The sequence below is a fragment of the Setaria viridis genome, chromosome 5 (genome assembly GCF_005286985.2).
Source record: "Setaria viridis chromosome 5, Setaria_viridis_v4.0, whole genome shotgun sequence".
NCBI lineage: Eukaryota > Viridiplantae > Streptophyta > Magnoliopsida > Poales > Poaceae > Setaria > Setaria viridis.
Genome location: NC_048267.2, coordinates 11,271,792 through 11,293,799, shown reverse-complemented (window position 1 = coordinate 11,293,799; position 22,008 = coordinate 11,271,792). Strand labels below are relative to the sequence as shown.

The 22,008-nt window shown below is 49.7% G+C and overlaps 2 protein-coding genes across 2 annotated transcripts; both read right to left on the bottom strand.

The window, feature by feature from the left end:
- Positions 1-11: 11 nt before the first annotated feature.
- LOC117859018 (uncharacterized) lies at positions 12-1,971 on the bottom strand. The gene is made up of 4 exons (XM_034742185.2): positions 1,463-1,971; positions 1,274-1,390; positions 828-1,240; positions 12-741 (listed from the first exon to the last, which is right to left on the bottom strand). Exons 1-4 carry the CDS (start codon positions 1,958-1,960, stop codon positions 447-449), a joined length of 1,323 nt encoding a protein of 440 aa, XP_034598076.1. The 5' UTR covers positions 1,961-1,971; the 3' UTR covers positions 12-446.
- A 1,042-nt stretch (positions 1,972-3,013) lies between these two features.
- LOC117859020 (uncharacterized) lies at positions 3,014-5,637 on the bottom strand. Its single transcript, XM_034742187.2, has one exon. The coding sequence runs from the start codon at positions 4,204-4,206 to the stop codon at positions 3,472-3,474; it is 735 nt and encodes a 244-aa protein (XP_034598078.1). The 5' UTR covers positions 4,207-5,637; the 3' UTR covers positions 3,014-3,471.
- Positions 5,638-22,008: the final 16,371 nt, after the last annotated feature.

Below are 22,008 nucleotides of genomic sequence, written 5' to 3'. Positions count from 1 at the left end.
GGTCTCTCCATCATTTTTTTAAAAACATTTTACCTGTTGAAAATTGTATTTGTGTTTTGCTGTTACTTGTTAGCTGTTACTCATACGTTCTTTATTAATGTAACATGGAACAAGGAGAAATATTGGCCATTAATCAGGTGAGGTTAGCAATATACCAACCTAACAAATTCATGCATTTGAATTCCCATTCCATCTCAACATCGTACCCTGTACCGTATACTCTGTGTCAGCTGATGTGCATATGCCAAACCCATCTTCCAAATAATCCTCCGAAAACACAAGCAGGAGCTGCCGAATGGGATCTCTACCTTTCATGAGACGGTGCCTACCCTTCTAAGTTCCCATGGCGACAAGGCTTCTTCTGTTTTGGCGCGAACCTTCTCTTCTCTCTCGGGTCAAATGATCCGGTCAGTAAGTTAAGTGAGATCGATCTCCCGCCAGTTGTGTCAGGAGCAGAGGCACCAGCTGCATCGGCAGAAGCTGGGGCAGGAGCAGCAGCAGCTGCAGGAGCAACACCGCCACCAGCCGCAGCACGTGGACCAGGAGCAATCGAACCAGCAGCAGCCGCAGCAGCAGCACCCCGTGCTGCCCCGCCGCTCCGCCTCCGTCGTCATCTCCACGAACGCCGACGAGGGGGGCTCCATCGGCGGCGGCGCCGGCTGCGGCTCCCACTCCTTCTCCAGCGGCTGGTACAGCGCGCTGCTGACGAGGTCCTTCTTCTTCGGCGACGTCGGCGCCAGTCTGCGGACGAAGAGGACGACGGGTGGTCAGGAACGGCCAGGGCGCAATCAATATAGGCAGGGGAGGGTAAGGATCGTGGCGCGCACATCGGGAAGGCGAAGGAGAAGTTGCTCGAGCTGCCGCCGGAGCCGCTCTCGTGGTGCCGTAATACGGCGGCTTTCTTGGCGTTGGCGGCGCTCCCGGCGCTGGCCTGCGAGCTCGCGCTGCCCGGCACCGCGAACTCCTTGGACTCGGCCGGCTCCGTTCCCTCCGCGACGCTCGGCAGCTTGGAGGAGTTCGACTCCGCGCTGCCGGCCGCTGCCGCCATGGCCTCGTCGTAGAAGAAGTCGAAGTGGGACCGGCTGCCGGCGTAGGGCCCGCCGACGTCGCTGGCGCCCTGGATGCTGAACAGCGACTCGTTGGACGTCATGCTCCACTCGGCCTGCGAGACCGACGTCCTGGTCTGGAACACGGACGCCGGGATCCTCTGCGGGTCGAACTCGCTGGCCCCGGCGGCGCCCTCGAGCTTGGGCATCGTCTGGACCTGCGGCACCTCCGTCGTCGGCAAGGTGGGCGCCGCGCCGGAACCGGCGCTGCCGTCCGACGAGAAGGAGTAGTCCACGGCCGGAGGTGGTGGCTCCGGCCACGTCGCCCAGTCGTCCGGCTTGACCTCCGCGCTGTGCACGGCGGGAGCGGCGGCCTGTTCGTCATCCGGCGGCACCCGTTCGTCGTCCGGTTTGACCTCCGCGCTGTCCACGGCGGGACCGGCGGCCTGTTCGTCCTCCGGCAGCGCCCGGTCGTCCGGCTTGATCTCCGCGCCGTGTACGGTGGCCGCGCCCTGGTGGTCGTTCTCCGGCGTCGTCCCGTCGTCCGGTTTGCCCCCGGCGCTCTCTACGGGAGGAGCGGCTTGCTCGTCCTCCAGCGTCGACCCGGCGTCCGGTTTGCCCTCGGCGCTCGGTAAGGGATGAGCCACGGCTTGTTCGTCCTCCGGCGCTGGCACCAACGTGTCGCCGAGCTCGACGACGTCGACGTGGCGAAGACTCTCGGCCGACGACGCGGACGAGGACGACGACGAGGAGGAGGTGGACTTCCTGCCCGGCTCTTGCTCGGTTGCCACCTCCACGTCCTCCACTGGCTCCTCCGGCGCTGGCATCTCTTCGGATGGCGTCGTCGTCACCTCGGCACTGTTTGGTGACGACGAGGACGGCGGCGACGCCGGCGAGCCGGGCTGGGGCTCCATGACCACGTCCTGCCGCCATGGCACATCGATCACCCATATTAACCACTTGATTTTTAACTAACATAGCTAGAACACGAATCAATCAATGGACTCGCAGCAATCAAAATTAAAATGCTTGCTCGGTTCGTCGTGGTCACCTGAAGAACAGGAGGAGCCCCACCTCGAGGAGTGGGGACGGACGGGGCCGCGACGGACGAGAGGGAAGGGGGCCAGGGCTGCACGCAGCCGCGGCAGCTAAGGACGGCACCGCCGTTTCGGCGGGTTGGTGCCAGCGAACGCGAGGCCACGCTATTTTTGGTTGACTCGTGTCGCTGCGAATCATCACGCGCTACGAGCCCGGGGAAACCACTCAAACGCAGAGCAAACCGAGGCATGGCCATGGGTCGTAGCTGTAGGTCGCCGGCATCCAGGATGGCACGGTTGCCGAAGCACGCGGCACTGACGGGAGAGGTCGGCAGCCGACTGCCGGCGCGGCGGCGCCTTTTGCAGTTGTGCTTGGCGGCGGGCGCGCGCGCCAACGGCTTTGTGAGTTGTGACGACGAGATGCGTGGCACCGCGATTGTTATCCGCGATCCCATCTGGGCCGGAAAAGCACAACGCACAAGTGGGGAGCTTTGGGCTTGTACTTGCAGGGTTTGCCGATATGGGCTAAAAAGCGAACAGAAAGAACAGAAGCAAGAGTTGTAAAAGCCCAGAACTCAAGCTTTCCGTAATTTTTCAGAGATCCTTTTTTTTATTTTTCGCTGAAACTCTGAAAGTGAACAGAAGTCAACTTTTTTGCTTTAGAACAAAGAAATCGAGTCGGTTTCCCGAAATGTCAATTTCCATGTGTCTATATCAGATTGCATCTTGTGTTCGAAAACAGATTGTTCTCACGGCCGTTGCCTCTGGCATTTCTCACTCGGGAAGGGAAATAAACAGGAAACAGCCAAACAGGTGCAAAGGAACCAAAAGGGGATGGGGGCTTTCCCTGTTCAGATTCTGTCTGCTGAGCAGGTACTACAAGCTAGATTTGTATCCTGAAGAAAACGAATTCATAATTCCATATGAAACTAGCAAGAAAAGCACGAGTCATTAGAGATGGATTTGCTGAAGAACTACAAAAACAAATGACAAACAAGGAGATTCATTCTAGAACAAGCACTGCAACAACCAGCTCATTGGTTCCCCAAAAAAACAATCCGCTCATGTAAGATGGTAGGAGCGTCGATTGGTCATGCATTGCAGGTTCCCATGCAGGCAAACGAGCATGCAGAGATTCACATCCTCAGATCATTCTCACAGACTCACAGTTCTTTCCTGAACTACCCCAAGAACAGCTCTCTTTCCTGATCCCTAAACCACTTGGGCTCCCAAAAAAGATAACCTGGATGCAGCACTACAGTCTACTGTTAACAAAGAAACGGCTAAAAGAGAAGGCTAGATTAGAGACGATCGAGCAGTAGTCGTTGGTCGGGGCACCGATCGACGTTGCACGGGGCGCGCCGCCGGGGGAGAGGTGAAGCTCCAGCCTAGATGGACAGGTCCGGCCACCCCATGCTCCAGATCAGGCCCTCCGGCAGCGCCTGGGGTACCTGCTGAGGCGGCGGCGGCGGCGGTGGAAGAGCAGCAGCAGCAGCCGGCGAGTGAGCCAGGGCAGGAGCGAGGCCGCCGACCAGGAACCCCGCGGAGAAGTGGGCGCCGACGTCCAGCGGGGGCGCGGCGGCGATCAGCGAGCTGAAGCTGCCGCCGAGGTCGAGCAGCCGGCGGTCGGGGTCGACGGCGGCGAGCGGCGACGCGAGGGCCGGGGCGGGGAAGGGCAGGCCGCCGTACTGCCGCAGCAGCGCGCCGTGGGGCCCCGACATCGTGAGCGGAGGCAGGGCCGCCACCAGGGGCGCGGGCGCGGGAGCGGGCGGCGTGCCACCGGCGGTGCGCTTGCGGCGGGTCGCCGGGGTGGCCTTGCGCGTGCCGCCGCCGACGGGGACGTTGCGGAGCGCGCCCCCGCGCGTCCAGTAGCGGCGGCAGGCCCGGCAGAAGTGGCGCGGCTGGGAGAGGTTGTAGTTGTTGTAGTAGCAGAACTTGGTGTTGACGGACTCGCAGCGCGGGCACGGCAGGCCCTCCGGCTCCCGGCCTCCCCCCGCGACTCCTGGTCTCCCGCCGGTCGCCGCCGCCACCGACGCCACCACCGCCAGCGCGCCTCCGTCCGCCGCCTGACCCGCTTCCATGTCAGCAGCAGAAGAAGGAGAAGAAGCAGCGCAGCTAACCATCCGCTCTCTCTCGCCCCCAAGAACCCTCTCGCTTGCTTGTGTGCTTGTCTAGCTAGCCGAAGCTACTTCTCGTTGGTGCAAACTGCAAAAACTGGCTGGCGACAAGGGGAGTGGGCGAGGCAATTTGTAGTGGAGGGAGGGGGAGGAAGAAGACAAGGAAGGGGGGAGAAGGGTGATTGATGGAGAGGTAGCGGTCCGGAGGCGGTGTTGCGGGGTGGAGCAGGACAAGATGTACAAGAAGGTCGCAGGCGGCGTGGGGGCATGGCAGGTGTCAGAGGAGAGGAGGGAGGGTTTGAACAGGGGTTCCGTTGGAGTTGGGGGCTTCTATTCCGGGGAAACGGACAAGGCGGCGGCAGGGGCCAAGGCCGCAGCTTTGTCTCCTATCGGGGTTGCCTTGCCGTTGCTGCCGGTGCCGGTGGCCACCAGCACACCACCGGCACGGCGGCACTGTGCTGGTTTGTGTCTGCTGCCCTGGCCAGTGAGCTGTGTGCGTGGTGGATCAGTACAGGTACAGTGCAGCGGCGCCACGGCGTTGGTGCTTGGCGCCTAGGCTTGGGAGAGGTGGCCAGGTGGGTGTCTCGTCTCCGGTCAAAGAGAGAGGAGCAGTGCGGTGGCATCTGCATTCTGCAGAGGGATTCGGTTGCCGGGGTGGGGTGGGGGCTCCTGCAGAGGCAGAGCGACGACGCACGGCCTGGGCACTGTTTCAGAGAGTACCGCTGCTGCCTGTTTGATTCCCTATCTCCATCTCTCTTTTTTCTGTGAGTGCGCAGCAGGCATCTCTGATCTCTCACTGAGCTCATAGGTATGACAAAGGTTAGGGTTCTTTCGCTGCACCTGCAGCTGGACATTGCTGCCTGTGCGAGCTCGCAACGCAACCGATGTGATCTGCACCCATCTTCTGTTTCTGATCTGAATGGTGGTGGCGCTCGGCAGGTGGGTGGACATGGATGGACGGCGGAGCGGTGTGCCAAGTTGCCAACCAGCAACCGTGTGAGGCTGCATGCCCGTGTCCTTGAGCGGAGTGAACTTTATATCTGCAAGTGCATGTATGGAGCTAGCAAGTGTCACCACACTCCACACCGGCGGCTAGACCCAACAGACGCTGTCCAAGTGACCAACCAAGCACCGTTGCTGCCGTGAAGGAAGCTGCCATATCGTTTGATCTTCCTGGCTAGCTCGCTTGTAGTTGTTGCGCGATCACCTCAGGGCCGGTAGGGAAGGTCGTCCTCCTCCTCGCCCGGCCGGTTGCCCGGTCCGCGTCACGTCGGTCAGGTCGCGTCGATCGATCTCGCCACGGTCTTATCCTTGCGCTGTGCGGTCACTCGTTTGGCAAGCCCATCCTGTGGGCTACCGAGGCTTGCGGCTAAAGGAATGGACGTCGTCGAGGCATAGCTATCTTTCGTCAAGCGTTGTTGGGTTCTTGCTTTACCGTTTTCATTCACGTACAGTGAAGCCCTGGTAAAAACAAACACGCAATGACGCGAATTCACGCCCATTGGAAGGTTGCGCTCAGTTCCACGCAGCAACGGCTGGTGAGTCCATCTTGAACTTGTGATTTGTTGAGTACTTGAGTTCGCTAGCTCCATATTCAGTTATTCACAGATCACAGATCACAGCGTGTGAGATATTTGCACGCCGCGACTCGTGTCGCATTAGCATATCAACAAGACAACAACAACGATCGAAAGGAGGCGATGGGCGATGGCGATGCTCATCCCATCGCAGCTTGTGCGCCGGGCAGCCTGAAGCGATAGGCGTATGACGCGTCGGCTGTCAGAAGCAGGGCCAGCCGGCCGGCCAAGCCCAAGCGCACCACGGCGCTGTGCGGTGCGGTACGCGCCGTAGCATGACATGGCGGTGGCAGGCGGAGACAGGGAGGGTTCCGACTGCGGCTGGGCATCGCAGGGCAGGCTAGCTAGTTTTTGTCTCCACGCGCCTTCGCGCCAGTCTGTCCGGGTCAGTCCACCGCTCCTCCCGTGCCGCCGGCAGAGGAGGCCAACCCTGCCGCAGCGCCCAGTTCTGAGTTCTGAGCGGTGCGCGTGCATCAGAGCGGCAGGGTCGCAGGGAGTTGCCGAGTTGGTGAAGCCACGCAGCGGCTGGATGATCGGCGGCCCATGGCAACTGGCAAGAGGAACGAACTTGCACCTGGCTCAGTTCACCCTCCAGTTTGAATTGATCGAACTCTTCGATTTCAAATGGCCGAGACCCTTCTGTCTCTTGCCAACGAACTTGCAACTGGCTCAGTTCACCCTCCAATTTGAATTGATCTAACTCTTGGATTTCAAATGGCCGAGATCCTTCTGTCATGATAAATTTCTAGTACCCACAATTAGAATTCTTCTGTAATCCTGCTATCCTACTAGGACTTCTACCTTGTAACCAACTAGTAATCTCATCCCCTGGAGTATATAAAGGAGGGAAGAAATCCCTAGATCGGTAGGCGAAGATCTCCTAGAACCACAATAGAGGATCAAATCCTCAATACCAAACAACACCCAAGTGCAGGGCGCAATATACAACACTCCAAACAGGATGTAGGGTATTACGCTACTCTGACGGCTCGAACCTATATAAATACGTGTCTTGTATCCTTACTTTTACCTTCGAGTTCCAGGTCCGGCAATCCCCCACCAACCAATCTGATACCCCTCGGTAGGTTGCCGGGTATAAAACACCGGCATCTGGCGCACCAGGTAAACCTCCTCTAGATACGTTTTCTTTGCTACGTTTTTGAAAGCATGTCTACATCTTAAGCGGTTCCAGTACTAGAAACGTTTGTTGACACGTTATCAAGAAAATGTATCTACATCTTCAGAGGTTTCACTACTAAACACGGTTGTTGACACATTTTAATCAAAACGTATCTACAAAGTGCTTAACACGGTTCTTTAACATGTTTTAGAACGCATAAAAATTTTCATCAAGGCCTAAAGCGAGACCTTACATGGGCTGGATGGTGCAAAGTCTTAGCCCATTAAAATAACCCTACGAATTAGTCTCTCACATTATCTCTTGTGTAAAAAAACTGCACGATCTCTCTCTCCCATCCTCCTCAATGTCGCTGCCCGTTTCCGAATCTGGAAGGGGCACCGTCCGACCGGCCCCCGGCTCCCGCCCCCCCCCACCGCTGGCGCCCTTCCCCGCAGACCCCCGGATTCTGCCCCCAGCCCTGCCCGCATCCGGCCGCACACAGGGACACACACACACCCACCCCACCTGCGCCACACACACACACACGGGCACACCCACCCCCAGCCCCGCAGTCGCCGCCGATGCCCGGCCTCGCCGGCCCCTGGATCCCACCCCCGGCGCCCGGCCCCCACCGCCGGCGCTCTTCCCTGCCGGCCCTTGGATTCCGCCCCCAGCTCCGCCCCCCGCCGCCGGCTCCCTTCCCCGCCAGCGACCGCCGCCTTGGCGTCACGTCTAGCTGCAGACGATCGCCACCGACTTCCAGCGAGTGTTCAAGGTCCACGACAAGCTCTACATCAGCCTCTTGGGGCTCGCCACCAATGCCTAGATGCTATGGGTCTCTCGGATTCTCGATATGGTTTGGTTTGGGCGCCTCCTTTTCAGGGCGGGACGGTGGGGCGTACTTAGTTTAGGGTTTGGGTTTGATGCATGTGGTTGTGTCATGTTGTGCGTAGGTATCAGAGGCTGGTGTTTAGGCACAAGCTGTACCAGCTGAGGGAGGAGAGGGACATGAAGCCTGAGACCTTTGCGAGCCTTGTTTCGGCCTCCTCCATGAGAAAAGGTGAGAACCGGCAATCCGTTGATAGATTCAATTGTAGGTATAGTAGAATCATTATTCCATTGGAGTGATCTAGGGAAAATTAGGTTTACTGAATGATGGGTGAACTGAAGTGTGAACTGGAGTGCATATATATTAATTAATGTTGCTTTGTGTACTAATTAGTATTGGGACTGCAGAGTAGCCAAGCTTAACAACTTATTCATTGACGTCCACATAAAACTATCCACAATGACAGTTGGAGTATGGCTTGAGACAACTTTTTCTTTGGGTGAGCTGGAGGTCGGCCTCACCTACTAAATACTAGTATATTTAGTATAGGCTTTTGGTACCTTCTTTTGTTTTATGCATGCACATTTTTGCATCTGCTCCCGTATTAGTGATGCTTGATTTAATTTGTTCTTGCAAAATAATTTGATATTACCTTAGAAACAATGGTGTTTTTTCTTCTAAATATACAATGCTATACCTGCCTCTGTTTCATGTTTCATGTATCTTTCATGAGAAATCGAATTTGCATGAAATCGAATTTGACATGTCAACTTGTGTGGCTTAAAGATTATTAAGAAAAAAATAAGGTGGCAAAGCAGCAGTCTGCCTTCAATGGATGGGTTTCTGGTACTCTATCACAACTTCGTAGCCTCCCAATTCGCCTATTGTAATTGTTGCATGGTAATATATACATCTATTTTGCAATTTAGGAATGAACTGTGTTAGAAGAACTGCACCTTAGCCATAATGGAATAGAATACAAAAGATGGAAGTTTTTTCTACCTTGCAGAACCTCCGTGTTTTGGATGTTTCATCTAGCTAGCTAACCGCTATAGGAATGTCGAAAACTTAACCAGGTAAAGGCCACGCCTGCTACCTGGTTATAAAGGCTTAGGTCAATTATACAAATCATATATGCACCTATATGTATATCCCTGAAAAAGATGATGTAGATACAACTACAGCTGCCCACAAGTTTGAGGGTGCGCCTGCCCACAAGTTGCAACTACAGATGCAACTACACCTGCCCACAAGTCTTGTGTTTCTAGTTTTATGTTACATGTTAAATACTATGATGTGATCAATAATTTAGCTCCAATTTACTGATTATGGTCTTCAAAGTAGTTGCCACAGATCTTGTTTACTACCTCATGTTACCAATCCTTTTTTTTTACAACATGCTGCATCTTTGTTTGAAGATTCACTTGTTCTCTAGGGGTGTGAGATCTGCATATACACAATTACTAGCTATATTACTGCTAGCTCCGAGCTACTATGGTTTAGGAGAACATCAAGTGTGAAATCCTTTACAGTCCAAGACAGGATCCAATGGCAGCGAAAGAAACTATCGAGGTGAAAGGCAGATTTTGCAAAGTCATGTTCTACAGACTTAGCAGGTAGCTAGCTTATGTTATGTATTTGTTTATTATACCATTTGTTTACCTTTTACAATTTCTCTATGTGCTATATTTTTTTAGTATTTGTATATTAAGTGGCTGTAATGATACCTTAATGTTTCGTACTGACAAGGAAATTTTGCTTTCCAGTAGTGAGCATGTATCAAATTATTTTAGTCATGAGTTCTTCATGCTGAATGTCTTTGTCCCTGGTGCAGTATACTTTTAATATATTCCCACATAATGCACCAGTTATTGAGAATGGGTATAACAAGGAAGAAATAAAAATGGCAAAGGAGACCAACAAATTTGGGTTAGGGGTTGTTTGGGAGACAGGGGCTAAACTTTAGTCCTATCACATCGGATGTTCGGATGCTAATTAGGAGGACTAAACATGAGCTAATTACAAAATTAATAGCAGAACCCCTAGGCTAAATTGCGAGACGAATCTATTAAGCCTAATTAATCCATCATTAGCGAATGGTTACTGTAGCACCACATTGTCAAATCATGGACTAATTAGGCTTAATAGATTCATCTCGCGATTTAGCCTAGGGGTTGTACAATTAGTTTTGTAATTAACCTATGTTTAATACTCCCAATTAGTGTCCAAACATCCGATGTGACAGGGGCTAAAGTTTAGCCCCTATCTACCAAACACCCCTTTAGTCCTTGTGGTCCTATTGGTCTAAACAACTTCCTATGTCTGCATTACTCTATCAAACTTTTCTCTCATTCTGATAATTTGAGAAAATACAGTTTCCTTCTAACTGTCTGGTCCATTGCTATAATGACATGGATATAAAGTAACTGCGACTTGCATACAGGTTCCCATGATGTATTAATGTGTGTGCACATGCTGAAAGTGTCAATCTACAGTTTGAAAAGCTACTCGATGAGGTTGGTACCTGCATATGTGCTAACTAGCATTAAAACTTATTCTCTTTTGTCTCTATTTGCGCTAAGTGGATTGATCCTTGGAATCTGCCACTTTGTCATTTGGATAGGTGATTTTATCTGAACTTGGCTATTTGTGAATGTGGCAGAAAAACAAATTGGTTATATTTGTGTTGTGGTATAATATTGCAACTTCTAAGCTTGTGTGGCTGTGTGCAGAATAAGTCAGGACTTCTGAGTATAATATTGCAATCATTAAAAAATAACCTTCACTTCTATCTCTAGCTAAGCCTTTTTTTCTAAATTCATCACAGAACTATGTGTGGTGTTGTATTTTCTAGAACTTTTATTGAATTAATTAATTTATTTATTTTGCAGATCATAGAAGCATGTCAATAAGATAGATTGAGAATTGAAGAGAAGTGTTTGTCTGCTTGCGCAAAGCTTTTTAAATAGAATTAGAATGCAACGTGTAAGTTTTAAGGGAATATGTAATATCTAGATGTATGGGGATGATTAATTTTGTTGCTGACTCTATTGCTCTAATATTAAATGAATACATTTCATGTACGTTTTCATCCGTACTATGGTGTCCAAAGTAAATATGGTTACGCATGTATTATATTAGAAAATAGTTCTAGAAACTATGTTAGCATTGAGAAAGAAAAATACAAAGAGCGCATCAACTTTGCTTAATTTAAAATGTCTCTATAAGACGTAGATACGTAATTCACCATCTCTGCAAAGCATTTCATGTCTTATACAAGACACGCTTAGCACTGTCTTTAGAAAACATCTCATGTCGGGTAGACATGCTTGTCACCATCTCTAGAAAGCGCCTCTTATCTTGTAGACATGTTTGACAAAACGTGTTTATAGTTCTTGACACGGTCCATGGGGAGACGCTCCAGACACGCTTTAGTGAAGTGTATCTATAATTCACTAGAGATGAAATAAAGCATATCTAACCTAAAGATAAAATGTATCTAGAGGCGGGTGTTTCTTGTAGTGGGGTGATCGTTGAGATCATCGGGCGAGCTCGAAGGACCTCACCATCAAAATCAATCTACTCGGTGCGACGAGGCTGTTGTTTCGACTAGTCAGCAACTCAACAAGCTCTCGCGTCGACTCCAAGGAGCATTGGGTTTTGTCCGATTTGGCGAGCTGCGTATCTGTTTCAAAGATGAAGTCACCGAGTTGGATCGAATCCGAAGTAGAAAAGGATTGGTTAGAGGATCATCTGCCAAGCGTCCGGACGCGTGGGCTGATTCTGAGCATGCTACGGCAGAGGAGGAAGAAAAATCGACTGCTCAAGCGTGGATCAAGGCAATGGATATGACAGCAAGCTTCTGAGTACATGTCGTGAAAAGCAAATTGAGGAATTGTGACACACGCACACCGAAGGCTACCACAAAGCTTCAAGATCATCACCTAACGTACATAGAAGATGTACGTGAGCACTTCTACCCCGACGTTTGGTCGCATGAAGTCGCCGACGACTACTTCGACTACTCATCTCGACTAGAAAACTAGTCGAGGACGGGCCTCACACCATCAACAGTTAGTCGGAATCGAGTCCAACTAGTCAGCTTCATCAACAACCGTCGCGGCTTCACGACGACCACTACGGCTTCGTCGACACTTGTCCACGAATCAAGCTAAGTCACTTTTTTATTATTTTATATAATTTTTCCAGCTTGTTTTCCGCATGTAGGGCAACACGCTGACTACTTATTTGTGTACGTCTCTCAACGGAAATTACCCTCCAGAGCTACACTTTGCCAATTATTCCTGGGGCATGTTAACCGATAGCCATGGGCTTGATACACCGAATTACAGAGGATATCGCCACGGATTTTATGCATCGAGTTCCGGAAGCTCCACCACAGGATTGGTACACTGAATTAGGAGGTTCTGCCACGAAGTTTGGTGCATTGAGTGCTGGAGGCCTACAGCGGCTACACCCTAGTGAGGCACAAATCCTATGCACGACAAACGTGTGCTTGTCGGTGTTTAGACCCAGCAACCTACCGAGGGGGGTTGCCGACGTAGTCTTTTGGTTAGTGAGGTTTGTCGAGATTAGGAACTCGAAGGTAAAGACATACACCCAATTTAGATAGGTTCGGGCCGCTAGATTGCGAAATACCCTACGTCCTGTGTGTTGGTTGGATTGAATTGCTTTGGAGGGGGTCCCTTCCTCGCCTTAGATTGTCGGTGGTAGGGTTACAGGTCGGTTGGTTACATGAATACTAGTCGGATATAACTAGAGGAGTTCTACTCTTATTACAACAAGTACTTTTCTAATCCTCAAATTCTTGTCTTTTCATGTAGACTACGCCGTCCCGCGTCATGGTCTCCGTGTCAGATGTGTCTCGGTATCCTAGCCTTATATTTAGGACGGTTCAAACCTTCTGGTGGGCCCATAGATGTATGTATGGTTAGCCCTCGAGTACTTTTTAGTCAAATGCAGTGGCTCCGAGTACTTTTGTAGACTTCACCGACTAGTTTTGGTGCTCTTCGATTATTTCATTTGGTTGAATCTTCAAAGGTACCCGAAAACTGCCATGCGGCTAGATTGTGCTAAATCCTAGTCTTCTATCTTTCAACCTTGAATTTTATATGGAAGTGCGATGAAAGTCGCACTCCATATGGAGTAGCCTCTGAGGTTTAGGTTGAATCAAAGAATCGGGCTGAGGGTCAATCTATAATTTGCATCATTTTTCCTTTAAAACCTAGAGAAAAAACTTTTTGTCGATGGACACATGGCACACAGCCCCCGAGCCTTTAGCTGACTAGTTTGGTGGGTAAAAGGGTCAACCTTCGTTCAACATGACCATTTGTTGAAGGAAATCTTATCTCCCCTTGAAATACCGGTAACTGCCAATCTGGTGTCTGGAATTCTGGGGATCGTTTAAATTGAATCCCTTTAATTGCGCAGTTGTTACCGTGCTGCTATTATAAATGACGGAGAAAGTTATCGCTTTCGTGTTACCCTTGCCATTTGCCTTTCTAACTTCCACACTTGAGTTGTGATGGTTCATCTGATATGATCTTCGTGGGCGTATAGGAATTGGAACGTCTTGCTAGAGGCCGCTACCAACTATTGGGCGAGTAGGAGTACTCGCACCATGTCTATAGGGTGACACACTTAAAGGGCTGGAAGCCTAATGAGGATTTGATCCAAATTGGATCAAGTTTAGGAGTACTAATGGGCCTTGGACCTAGAAGCCCATTAGGAAGCCCTATATTGAGGGGTGGGGGTGGGGGGCGCCCTAGGGTTTAATCCTTTTGGCCGAACCACAGCCGCGCCCCTTCCCACGCCCTCACCTTTGTTGCAACTCACGGACCTAGCAATCCGGCTTGCAACGCTTCCTCCCCGCACGTGTGGATACCTTGGAGGTGTTGCACCTGTAGCACTTGGACGAGCCGCCGCACGAGAGCTCCAACGAGGAACCTGACGAACCGACGAGGAGCCGGCGACGAGCCGACGACGAGCCTAACGAGCCGCGGCACAAGAAGGGAGTCGCTGTCAGGCGTACATCCCAGGCCCACGAGTAGGCCCTGTGCGGCCCGCTAAGGGGCGTACTCGGACAGAATGAAGACTAGGGGGCTATGCGGCAAGAAGCGTATCCCACTCGGACTAGTTAGGTGTGCATATGGAAACTACTCGGTCTACATCAAGTAGAACTCTGTAATCGTACACAACCAGGATTCAAACTTGTAACCCTGCCCTCCCGAGTATATAAGGGCGGGCAGGGATCCCCTCAAAGACAATTTCTTCAACACATCCAAGATCAATACAATCAACTCATAGGACGTAGGGTATTACGCGATCTAGCGGCATGAACCTGTCTAAATCGTGTCCCTTGCGTCACTATCGACTCCTTGATTCTCGACGGTCCTTACTGCACAAAAGACCACCTAGGGTACCCCCTAGGCTGGTTGCCGGTCTAAAACACCGACAGCTGGCGTGCTAGGTAGGGGGAGTCGTCGAGTTTCTCTGCGCGAGTTCGATGGCACCTATCGTTATCAAGCCTGCTTTCACCTTCGAGGCAGGCGCAACTTTCATTTTCGGATCTTGGCTTTGCATCGCCGACGGCGCTGGATCGTTTCAGCGCTAAATCATCAACATCCAGGAGAAGAAATCTCTCGACAAAAGCCTTTCTCAGCCGAAAACAGAGGATTCGGTCAGGAAAAACTAAAACTTCAAAATCAACAACACCGAGTTCGACTACGCTGCGGACTCGACCCCAGTTCGGACTAGTCGCTCCCAGTCACTTCACAAGTCGACTTCAACTCCAAAGCGGTTCCCATACGGACTCCGCAATACAGCTGAGGTCTACCAAGGTCTCCTCACTCGAACTCAACTCGAACACGGGGAAAACAAGGACGACGACTCCGACTCGGACTACGTCCCAGAGATCCCACTGTCAGGACCAGCCCAAGGTCTGGTAATAACTTCAACACCGCAAGGCAGATTCATTCACTGGCCAGGAATGAGACCATTTCTCCTCGCCCGCGACTACGAGTCACGCCTTGTCGCTCATATAGACAACATTCCATACCAGGAAGGCGTCCCACTTACTTCAAGCCGCGAAGAAAGTTCCACAGAATCGCAACATCAAGCTCTGGAAGCTACTACCCAGACAGAGAAGTCTTTATCGTTACTCAAAATAACAACACGGGTACTAGCCAACAGAGAACCCCTCGATGGATAGCACAACTCGACAACGTCTTAGAGGACGAGTCATCAGCTAATGCCCCACAAGATGAAACTTTCGATCAAAGAAACCAAAGAAGGATGTGGAATATTACTCGGGCTGAACACCGACAAATGCTGGCTACAAATATTCCCATCACAAACCTTGAAAGAGCATTTAACGCAGTACAAGCTCAAGAGCACAATACTCCACTCGCAGCAATTGCCTCAATCAACCTTATAACAACTCTCTTACCTCGAGACAGAGACAACGAAATAACAGCTAAACTTGCGCAGCGAGGCAACGGACTAATTGCACAACTCGCAGAACAAGCTTACAAGCTACTTGATAAGGAATCACCAATCCCATCTGTTCCTCGCAATTCGGCTCATCGAGACGGCAGTAGGGGTGTTGCAGTCAACAATGGCTTCCACGAAGCACAAAGAAATAACAACGAAGTAGTCAACCAATCAAGGCAACATAGCCAAGGACTGAGCAAACACGAAGCTCCAGTGCGACAAAAAGATGTTGGAGAGGTCAGCTACACCAATTTCGCAAAAAGTCCTCACCATATCAGGAAAAATCATGAAATATCAAATTTCAGCAATCTACGAAAAATAATCAATAGTCGACGCGATTGAGAAGTCGACAATTACAACCACTTTACTACCTTCACAACTCGGGTAATGAGGACAAGACTACCCGAAAAATTCAAGCCAATAGGAATCACTATGTATGATGGCAAGCAAGACCCAATTTAATGGCTCCGATGTTACTCGTTAGCAGTCCAGGCAGCCGGAGGCAATAACGACACCAAAGTCATCCATTTTCCCATATGCATGGAACCCGCGCCCCTAACGTGGCTGAGTCACTCGAGCCTAGATCGATTGACTCTTGGGAAAACTTAACAAAAGCTTTCACCAACAACTATGCCGGATCCATGACTAGACCAGGCAACAAGATCGACCTAAGTCAAGTAAAACAGAAAGAAGACGAAACACTATGTGACTACTTACGACGATTCTTCGAAAAGAAGACCACTATAGTCGACATTTCAGAAACAGACGTCATCGAGTGCTTCCAAAATGGCCTCTATGATCGACGAACATACCAAGACTTCGGTAGACGACGACCAACCACTGTCAAAGATCTCAAAGTCATGGTGCAACAATGGGCAGATGAAGAAGACAAAGAGCGAGAACGGTTTGGCTCTCATCGCAACTGCGGGCGCGGCAATAACAACCACGACCAGGATAGAAACCGACACATCGACTCGAAACAACTTTTCGAGTAATCAAAATCGCAAACGGAAACCTGACAACACCATTGCTTCCATGACTAACTCAGGGAAGAAGGGATCCCGCAAAAATGATGACGGGCCAAGCTTCACCGAACTACTCAAAAAATAGTGCCCATGGCACCCAACTAGCAAACACTCAGAAATAGACTGCTACAGCATGCGTCGAGTAATGCAAGATTTGCCCGCACCACCACCTCCCGAGGAGTACAACAAGAAAAAAGATAAAGGCAAAAATAAAGTCCACAACGACGAAGAAGGAAAAGGCGACTTCCAGACCGCCTCCAAAACAGTCAACGTCATCTTTGGCGGAATTCCAGGTACCGCATCCAAGCGATCCAGTAAACTAGTACTCAGGGAAATCATGGCCATCGAACCAACAGATCCAACACCGCTAAAATGGTCAGAGGTACCCATAACCTTCAGCAGAAGGGACCAATGGACAAAATTCTCAGAACCAGGTCGATTTCCCTAGTACTCGATCCCGTTGTTGCAGGCTCAAAACTGACAAAAGTACTCAACGATGGTGGAAGCGGACTCAACGTCATTTTCACCAAAACACTAAAGAAAATGTGTCTTTACGTCACGGACATGCTCACTCCAACAGACTCACCCTTCTACAGAATAGTACCAGGAAACGCAGCCATACCACTAGGACAAGTCGTCCTGCCAGTTACTTTCGGAACTAAGTAACACTACCGAACCGAGTACATTAGATTTGAAGTTGCCAACTTCAAGACATCTTACCATGCCATACTCGGAAGACCAGCTCTGGCTAAGTTTATGGCTATACCACACGTTTACTTGGTACTCAAAATGCCAGGGTCCAAGGGGGAACTAACGCTACGAGGAGATTTACGGCGATCCTACGAGTGTGACACTGAAGCCGTGGAAATCGCCGCAACCTCTCAAGCACCCAGCCCTATGCAACAAGTTTTCTCAGCTCCAAAGAAACTTCACCCAACAGAACTCGAAATACCAGAAAATAAGTCAGGGTCAGCAAAGGTGAAGCCAACAAATGAGAAAGACTTCAAAACAGACTGGCGACTCTTCTAAGACAACTCTGATTGAAACAGGGCTAGACCCTAAATAGGAAACCGCGCTCATCAGTTTTCTTCGGGCAAACCACGATATCTTCGCCTGGAAACCAGCTGACATGCCTGGTATGCCCAAGGAACTGATTGAGCACTCTCTAAACGTTGATCCCAAAGCTACCCCAAAGTGACAACGCCTCCGCAGGTTCGCCCAAGATAGATGAGAAGCAATAAAAAAAGAGCTAGCCAAATTACTCGCAGTAAGGTTCATCAAGGAAGTCTTTCACCCTAACTGGTTAGGCAATCTTGTACTCGTGCGCAAAAAAAACAACGAATGGAGAATGTGCGTCGATTACATGGACCTCAACAAACATTGCCCAAAGGACCCCTTTGGACTACCCAGGATCGACCAAGTAGTCGACTCTACTACTGGGTGCGACTTGCTATGCTTTCTCGACTTTTACTCGGGTTACCATCAGATAAGCCTCAAAGAAGAAGATCAAGCTAAGACAGCCTTCATCACTCCATTTGGGGCGTTTTGCTACAAAACAATGTTATTGAGATTAAAAAATGCAGGGGCAACTTACCAACGAGCTATACAGATGTGCTTCGAAAAGCAATTGCATCGTAACGTAGAAGCTTATGTGGACGACGTAGTCATCAAAACAAGAAATCAGGAGGATCTAATCATCGATTTGGAGGTAACCTTCTCAAGCATACGAGCTTTCCGATGGAACCTTAACCCGACCAAATGCGTTTTTGGAGTACCTTCTGGCAAACTACCCGGGTTCATTATTAGCCATCGCGGCATTGAGGCCAACCTAGAGAAAATATCTGCCATCACAAACATGCACACACCGGTTAGCATCAAGGATGTGCAGAAACTCACGAGCTGCATGGCAGCCCTTAATTGATTCATCTCGAGACTTGGAGAACGAGGACTACCCTTCTTCAAGCTTCTCAAACGACAAGACAAGTTTAAATGGACAGAAGAGGTAGACAAAGCATTGACGCAACTCAAAGACTTTCTATCAAAACCACCAATCCTCACTGCTCCATCTCCATCTCCTATACATAGCGGCTACTACTCACGTCATCAACACCGCAGTAGTAGTCGAATGGTCTGAACCAGGCCACGTTTATAAAGTCCAGAAACCCGTATACTTCATCAACGAAGTACTCTCTGACTCCAAAACCCGGTACCCGCCAATACAGAAGCTGCTCTACGCAATCTTGCTCACTTCACGGAAACTACAACATTATTTTCAAGAGCACACCATTACAGTCATTACCAACTTCCCGCTTGGCGAAATCCTCCACAATAGAGATGCCACAGGTAGCATTTCCAAATGGGCAGTAGAGCTCAGAGCCTTATCCTTGGACTTCAAACCAAGGACAGCCATCAAATCTCAGGCTTTGGTCCACTTCATGGCTGAATGGACAGAAAACCAAGTACCAACACCAGTCGAGAGGCCAGAGCACTGGGTAATGTACTTCGATGGTTCCCTCAAACTTGAAGGAGCCGGTGCAGGCATGCTCCTCATTTCCCCAAAAGGAGACCAACTCAAATACGTACTACAAATTTTTTGGGAAGTCTCAAACAATGAAGCCAAGTACGAAGCACTGCTACACGGCCTTCGTCTTGCAATCTCCCACGGAATCAAAAGACTACTCGTATTCGACGACTCACTAGTCGTTATAAACAAGTCAATGACGAATGGGATTGAAACAAGGACAACATGGATGCCTACTGCAAAGAAGTCCGCAAATTGGAAAACAAGTTTTCAGGCTTGGAATTTCATCATGTCATTCGCGACAACAACGTAACCGCTGACGTATTATCAAAAATGGGCTCGACTCGTGCAGAAGTTCCAGTAGAAATTTTTGTACACGAACTCCATAAACCGTCGATACCAAAACAAGTTACACCACCAGTGGTCAAGACTACAGAAGGTAATCGGGAAATCATGATGATAGAAGTAGACTGGAGGACACCCTTCATCAATTACATCAAAGACCATAAGTTACCATCTGACAAAAGTCAAGCTGAGCAAATCTCCTGACGACGAAAAAACTACGTTCTAGTTGGAGACAAGTTGTACAGGAAAAGTGCATCATCAGGGGTATTCATGAAGTGTGTCACCCGAGAAAATGGCCAAGAAATCTTGGAAGAAATTCACAAAGAAATATGTGGCAACGACGCATCTTCACGAACAATAGTATGCAAGGCTTTCCGAGCAGGCTTCTACTGGCCCATGGCGTTGGCAGATGCAAAACAATTAGTCTGAAAAGGCCAAGGCTGTCAATTCTTCATTAAACAGCAACACGTCCGTGCCTACAAACTAGTCACAATCCCTCCAACATGGCCTTTCACTTGCTAGGGGCTAGACATGATAGGACCATTGCCAACTACTCGGATAACTACTCGGGACTGAGAGCCTAAACGTAATGGCAATGGCTAAACAGGGACTGAGAGCCTAAACGTAATAGGATAACTACTCGGGAAGAAATATGGCTGAAACAAGTGCATGAGACAAAACATCTACATTCATCACTGAATAAATTTTAGTAGTTCCAACTTCTACAATTATGCTACATAATGTATGCATCTATTTTTGCAGGTCAAGTTTCGGCGACGACTCTCCAAGACGATCAGCGTACCTCCAATGGCTCCACTAGCCCCTAGGCTCGGGGGCTAAGCACCAAATAACTACTCAACGTGGCTCCTATGGCTCACCTAGCGCATAAGCTCGGGGCTAGATGTCACAAAACTACTCAGATGACGACTGGCGTGAAGATTAAGCTCGCTAGACCCTCGGATTGATTATTTAATCATTCCAAGGCTCGGGGGCTGATACACTACACCAAAAAGTTGATATTTTTAAGATGAAGAAAGAAGATTCAAGATTTTATTGACCCTCAGCTTGATTCTTTGATTCAACCTAAGGCTCGGGGGCTACTCCATATGGAGTGCGACTTCCGCCACCCTCCATGTCAGCAAAAATGAAGATTACAAAATCAAGACGATCCAGGGCTTGAGCACACCATAGCCTGATGGCAGCTTTGAGGAACTTTGAAGATTCAGCTAGATAGAGTACTTGAGAAGCACTAAACTACTCGGCAAGGATCTGAAAAGTACTCGAAGACTGCTGCATTCGACTATGAAGCGCTCGGGAGCTTGTCGGGGATAGATCCCCATTACCCACAAGGAAGGAAGAAGATAGACTCCTACTAGGATTCCTCTAGGACTCATATCATATAATCCTACTAGGACTCCTAACTTCTAACCGACTAGTAATCTCACTCCCTGAGTATATAAAGGAGGGTAGGGGTCCCTAGATCGGTAGGCCAAGACCTCTTAGAACCACAACAAAGGACCAAACTCTCAATACCAAACAACACCCAAGTGCAGTGCGCAATATACAACACCCCAAACAGGACGTAGGGTATTACGCTACTTTGGCAGCCCGAACTTGTATAAATTCATGTCTTGTGTCCTCGCTTTTACGTTCAAGTTTTACGTCCGGCGATCCCCACCAACCAATCTACTATCTCGGGATACCCCTTGGTAGGTTGCCGGGTATAAAACACCGACACCTTCCAACAAGAATTCTCTAGGGATTACCTAGCAGGTGTGCATGGGCATTCATGTGATAAACAACAACATGTTCGCTGGTTGGGTGCCTGGGTGGTCCGATGGCAATCTGGCAACCATCGCCAAGGGGCCCGGGCCACGGCGATTGGCGAATTGAACGAACTTTTTGATTTGAATTGACCGAGACCCTTCCAGCAACATGAATTCTCCAGGGATTATCTAGGCTTGGCGAATGCATGGCAACCGCATATGAACCGGGTATGTTTGGATCGCTTCCAACGGAACCCTGACCAATAATTTGGTCGTTGACTACGCACAGCTGAGCGTTTGGATCAACACCAAAGATTGGCGTGCCCAGGAGTCCACGCCCGCACGTAATTATATTTCACGCCGACGCTGGGCAAAAATGCGGGCGGAGGAATCACTCACCAAAAAAATTGGCGAGCCCTCAGTTGGTGCATTTTGGCAAGGCGTGCTCTGGTGAAAACCAAACACGTCCGTATGCTTGGGTGCCTAGGTGTTCAATGGAAATCTAGCAACCATCGTCGAGGACGGGGCGGGAGCACCCGCAGCCCGGCTCGGGATGGGTTGAGGGTCGCCCTGCAACTGCAAGCATAGCATCGTGCTGCCTGTGCTACCATCAGCAGGCCCAATCTCACTGTAGCTAGTGCTTAGTGTAGGTTAGTCCATTGCATCTAAAGGAGTACTTGGAGCCAATGGAGGAGTCCAGCGACCGTGCGAGTTGATGTTGAGGCCTACACGCAGCAAGAATTATTCCTAGCCCCTAGGGCATGCGTATTTCTAGTTACTGCCTTTATTCTAAAATATATATCACGTATGCCTCTATTCTTAATATATATATATATATATATATATATATAATGTATTTTAAAGAAAGAGGAATATATCCTTAACATGGGGTGACATAAATTGGAAGTGCAAGTAGAAAGAAACTATGAATAAAAAAAATATGGGAAAGCTATAGGAATTTGTTTTGGGACTTTGGATCAATCAAGATGATTGAAAAGGTGGTTTCTTGTTGTTATTATTCTTGACAACACCCAATGTATTCTTCCACATCCACACTATATGATTCCTTGTCTCCAGCAAGAAAAGAGATGTATCCTCAATGTTCGAAAAACT

Coding starts and splice junctions, on each gene's coding strand:
- LOC117859020 (XM_034742187.2), bottom strand. CDS start 4,206: ATGGTTAGCTGCGCTGCTTCTTCTCCTTCTTCTGCTGCTGACATGGAA.
- LOC117859018 (XM_034742185.2), bottom strand. CDS start 1,960: ATGGAGCCCCAGCCCGGCTCGCCGGCGTCGCCGCCGTCCTCGTCGTCA. Junction 1,391..1,462: donor CCGCCGTGGACAGCGCGGAG/GTCAAACCGGAC, acceptor CACAGCGCGGAG/GTCAAGCCGGACGACTGGGC. Junction 1,241..1,273: donor CCACCTTGCCGACGACGGAG/GTGCCGCAGGTC, acceptor CCCAAGCTCGAG/GGCGCCGCCGGGGCCAGCGA.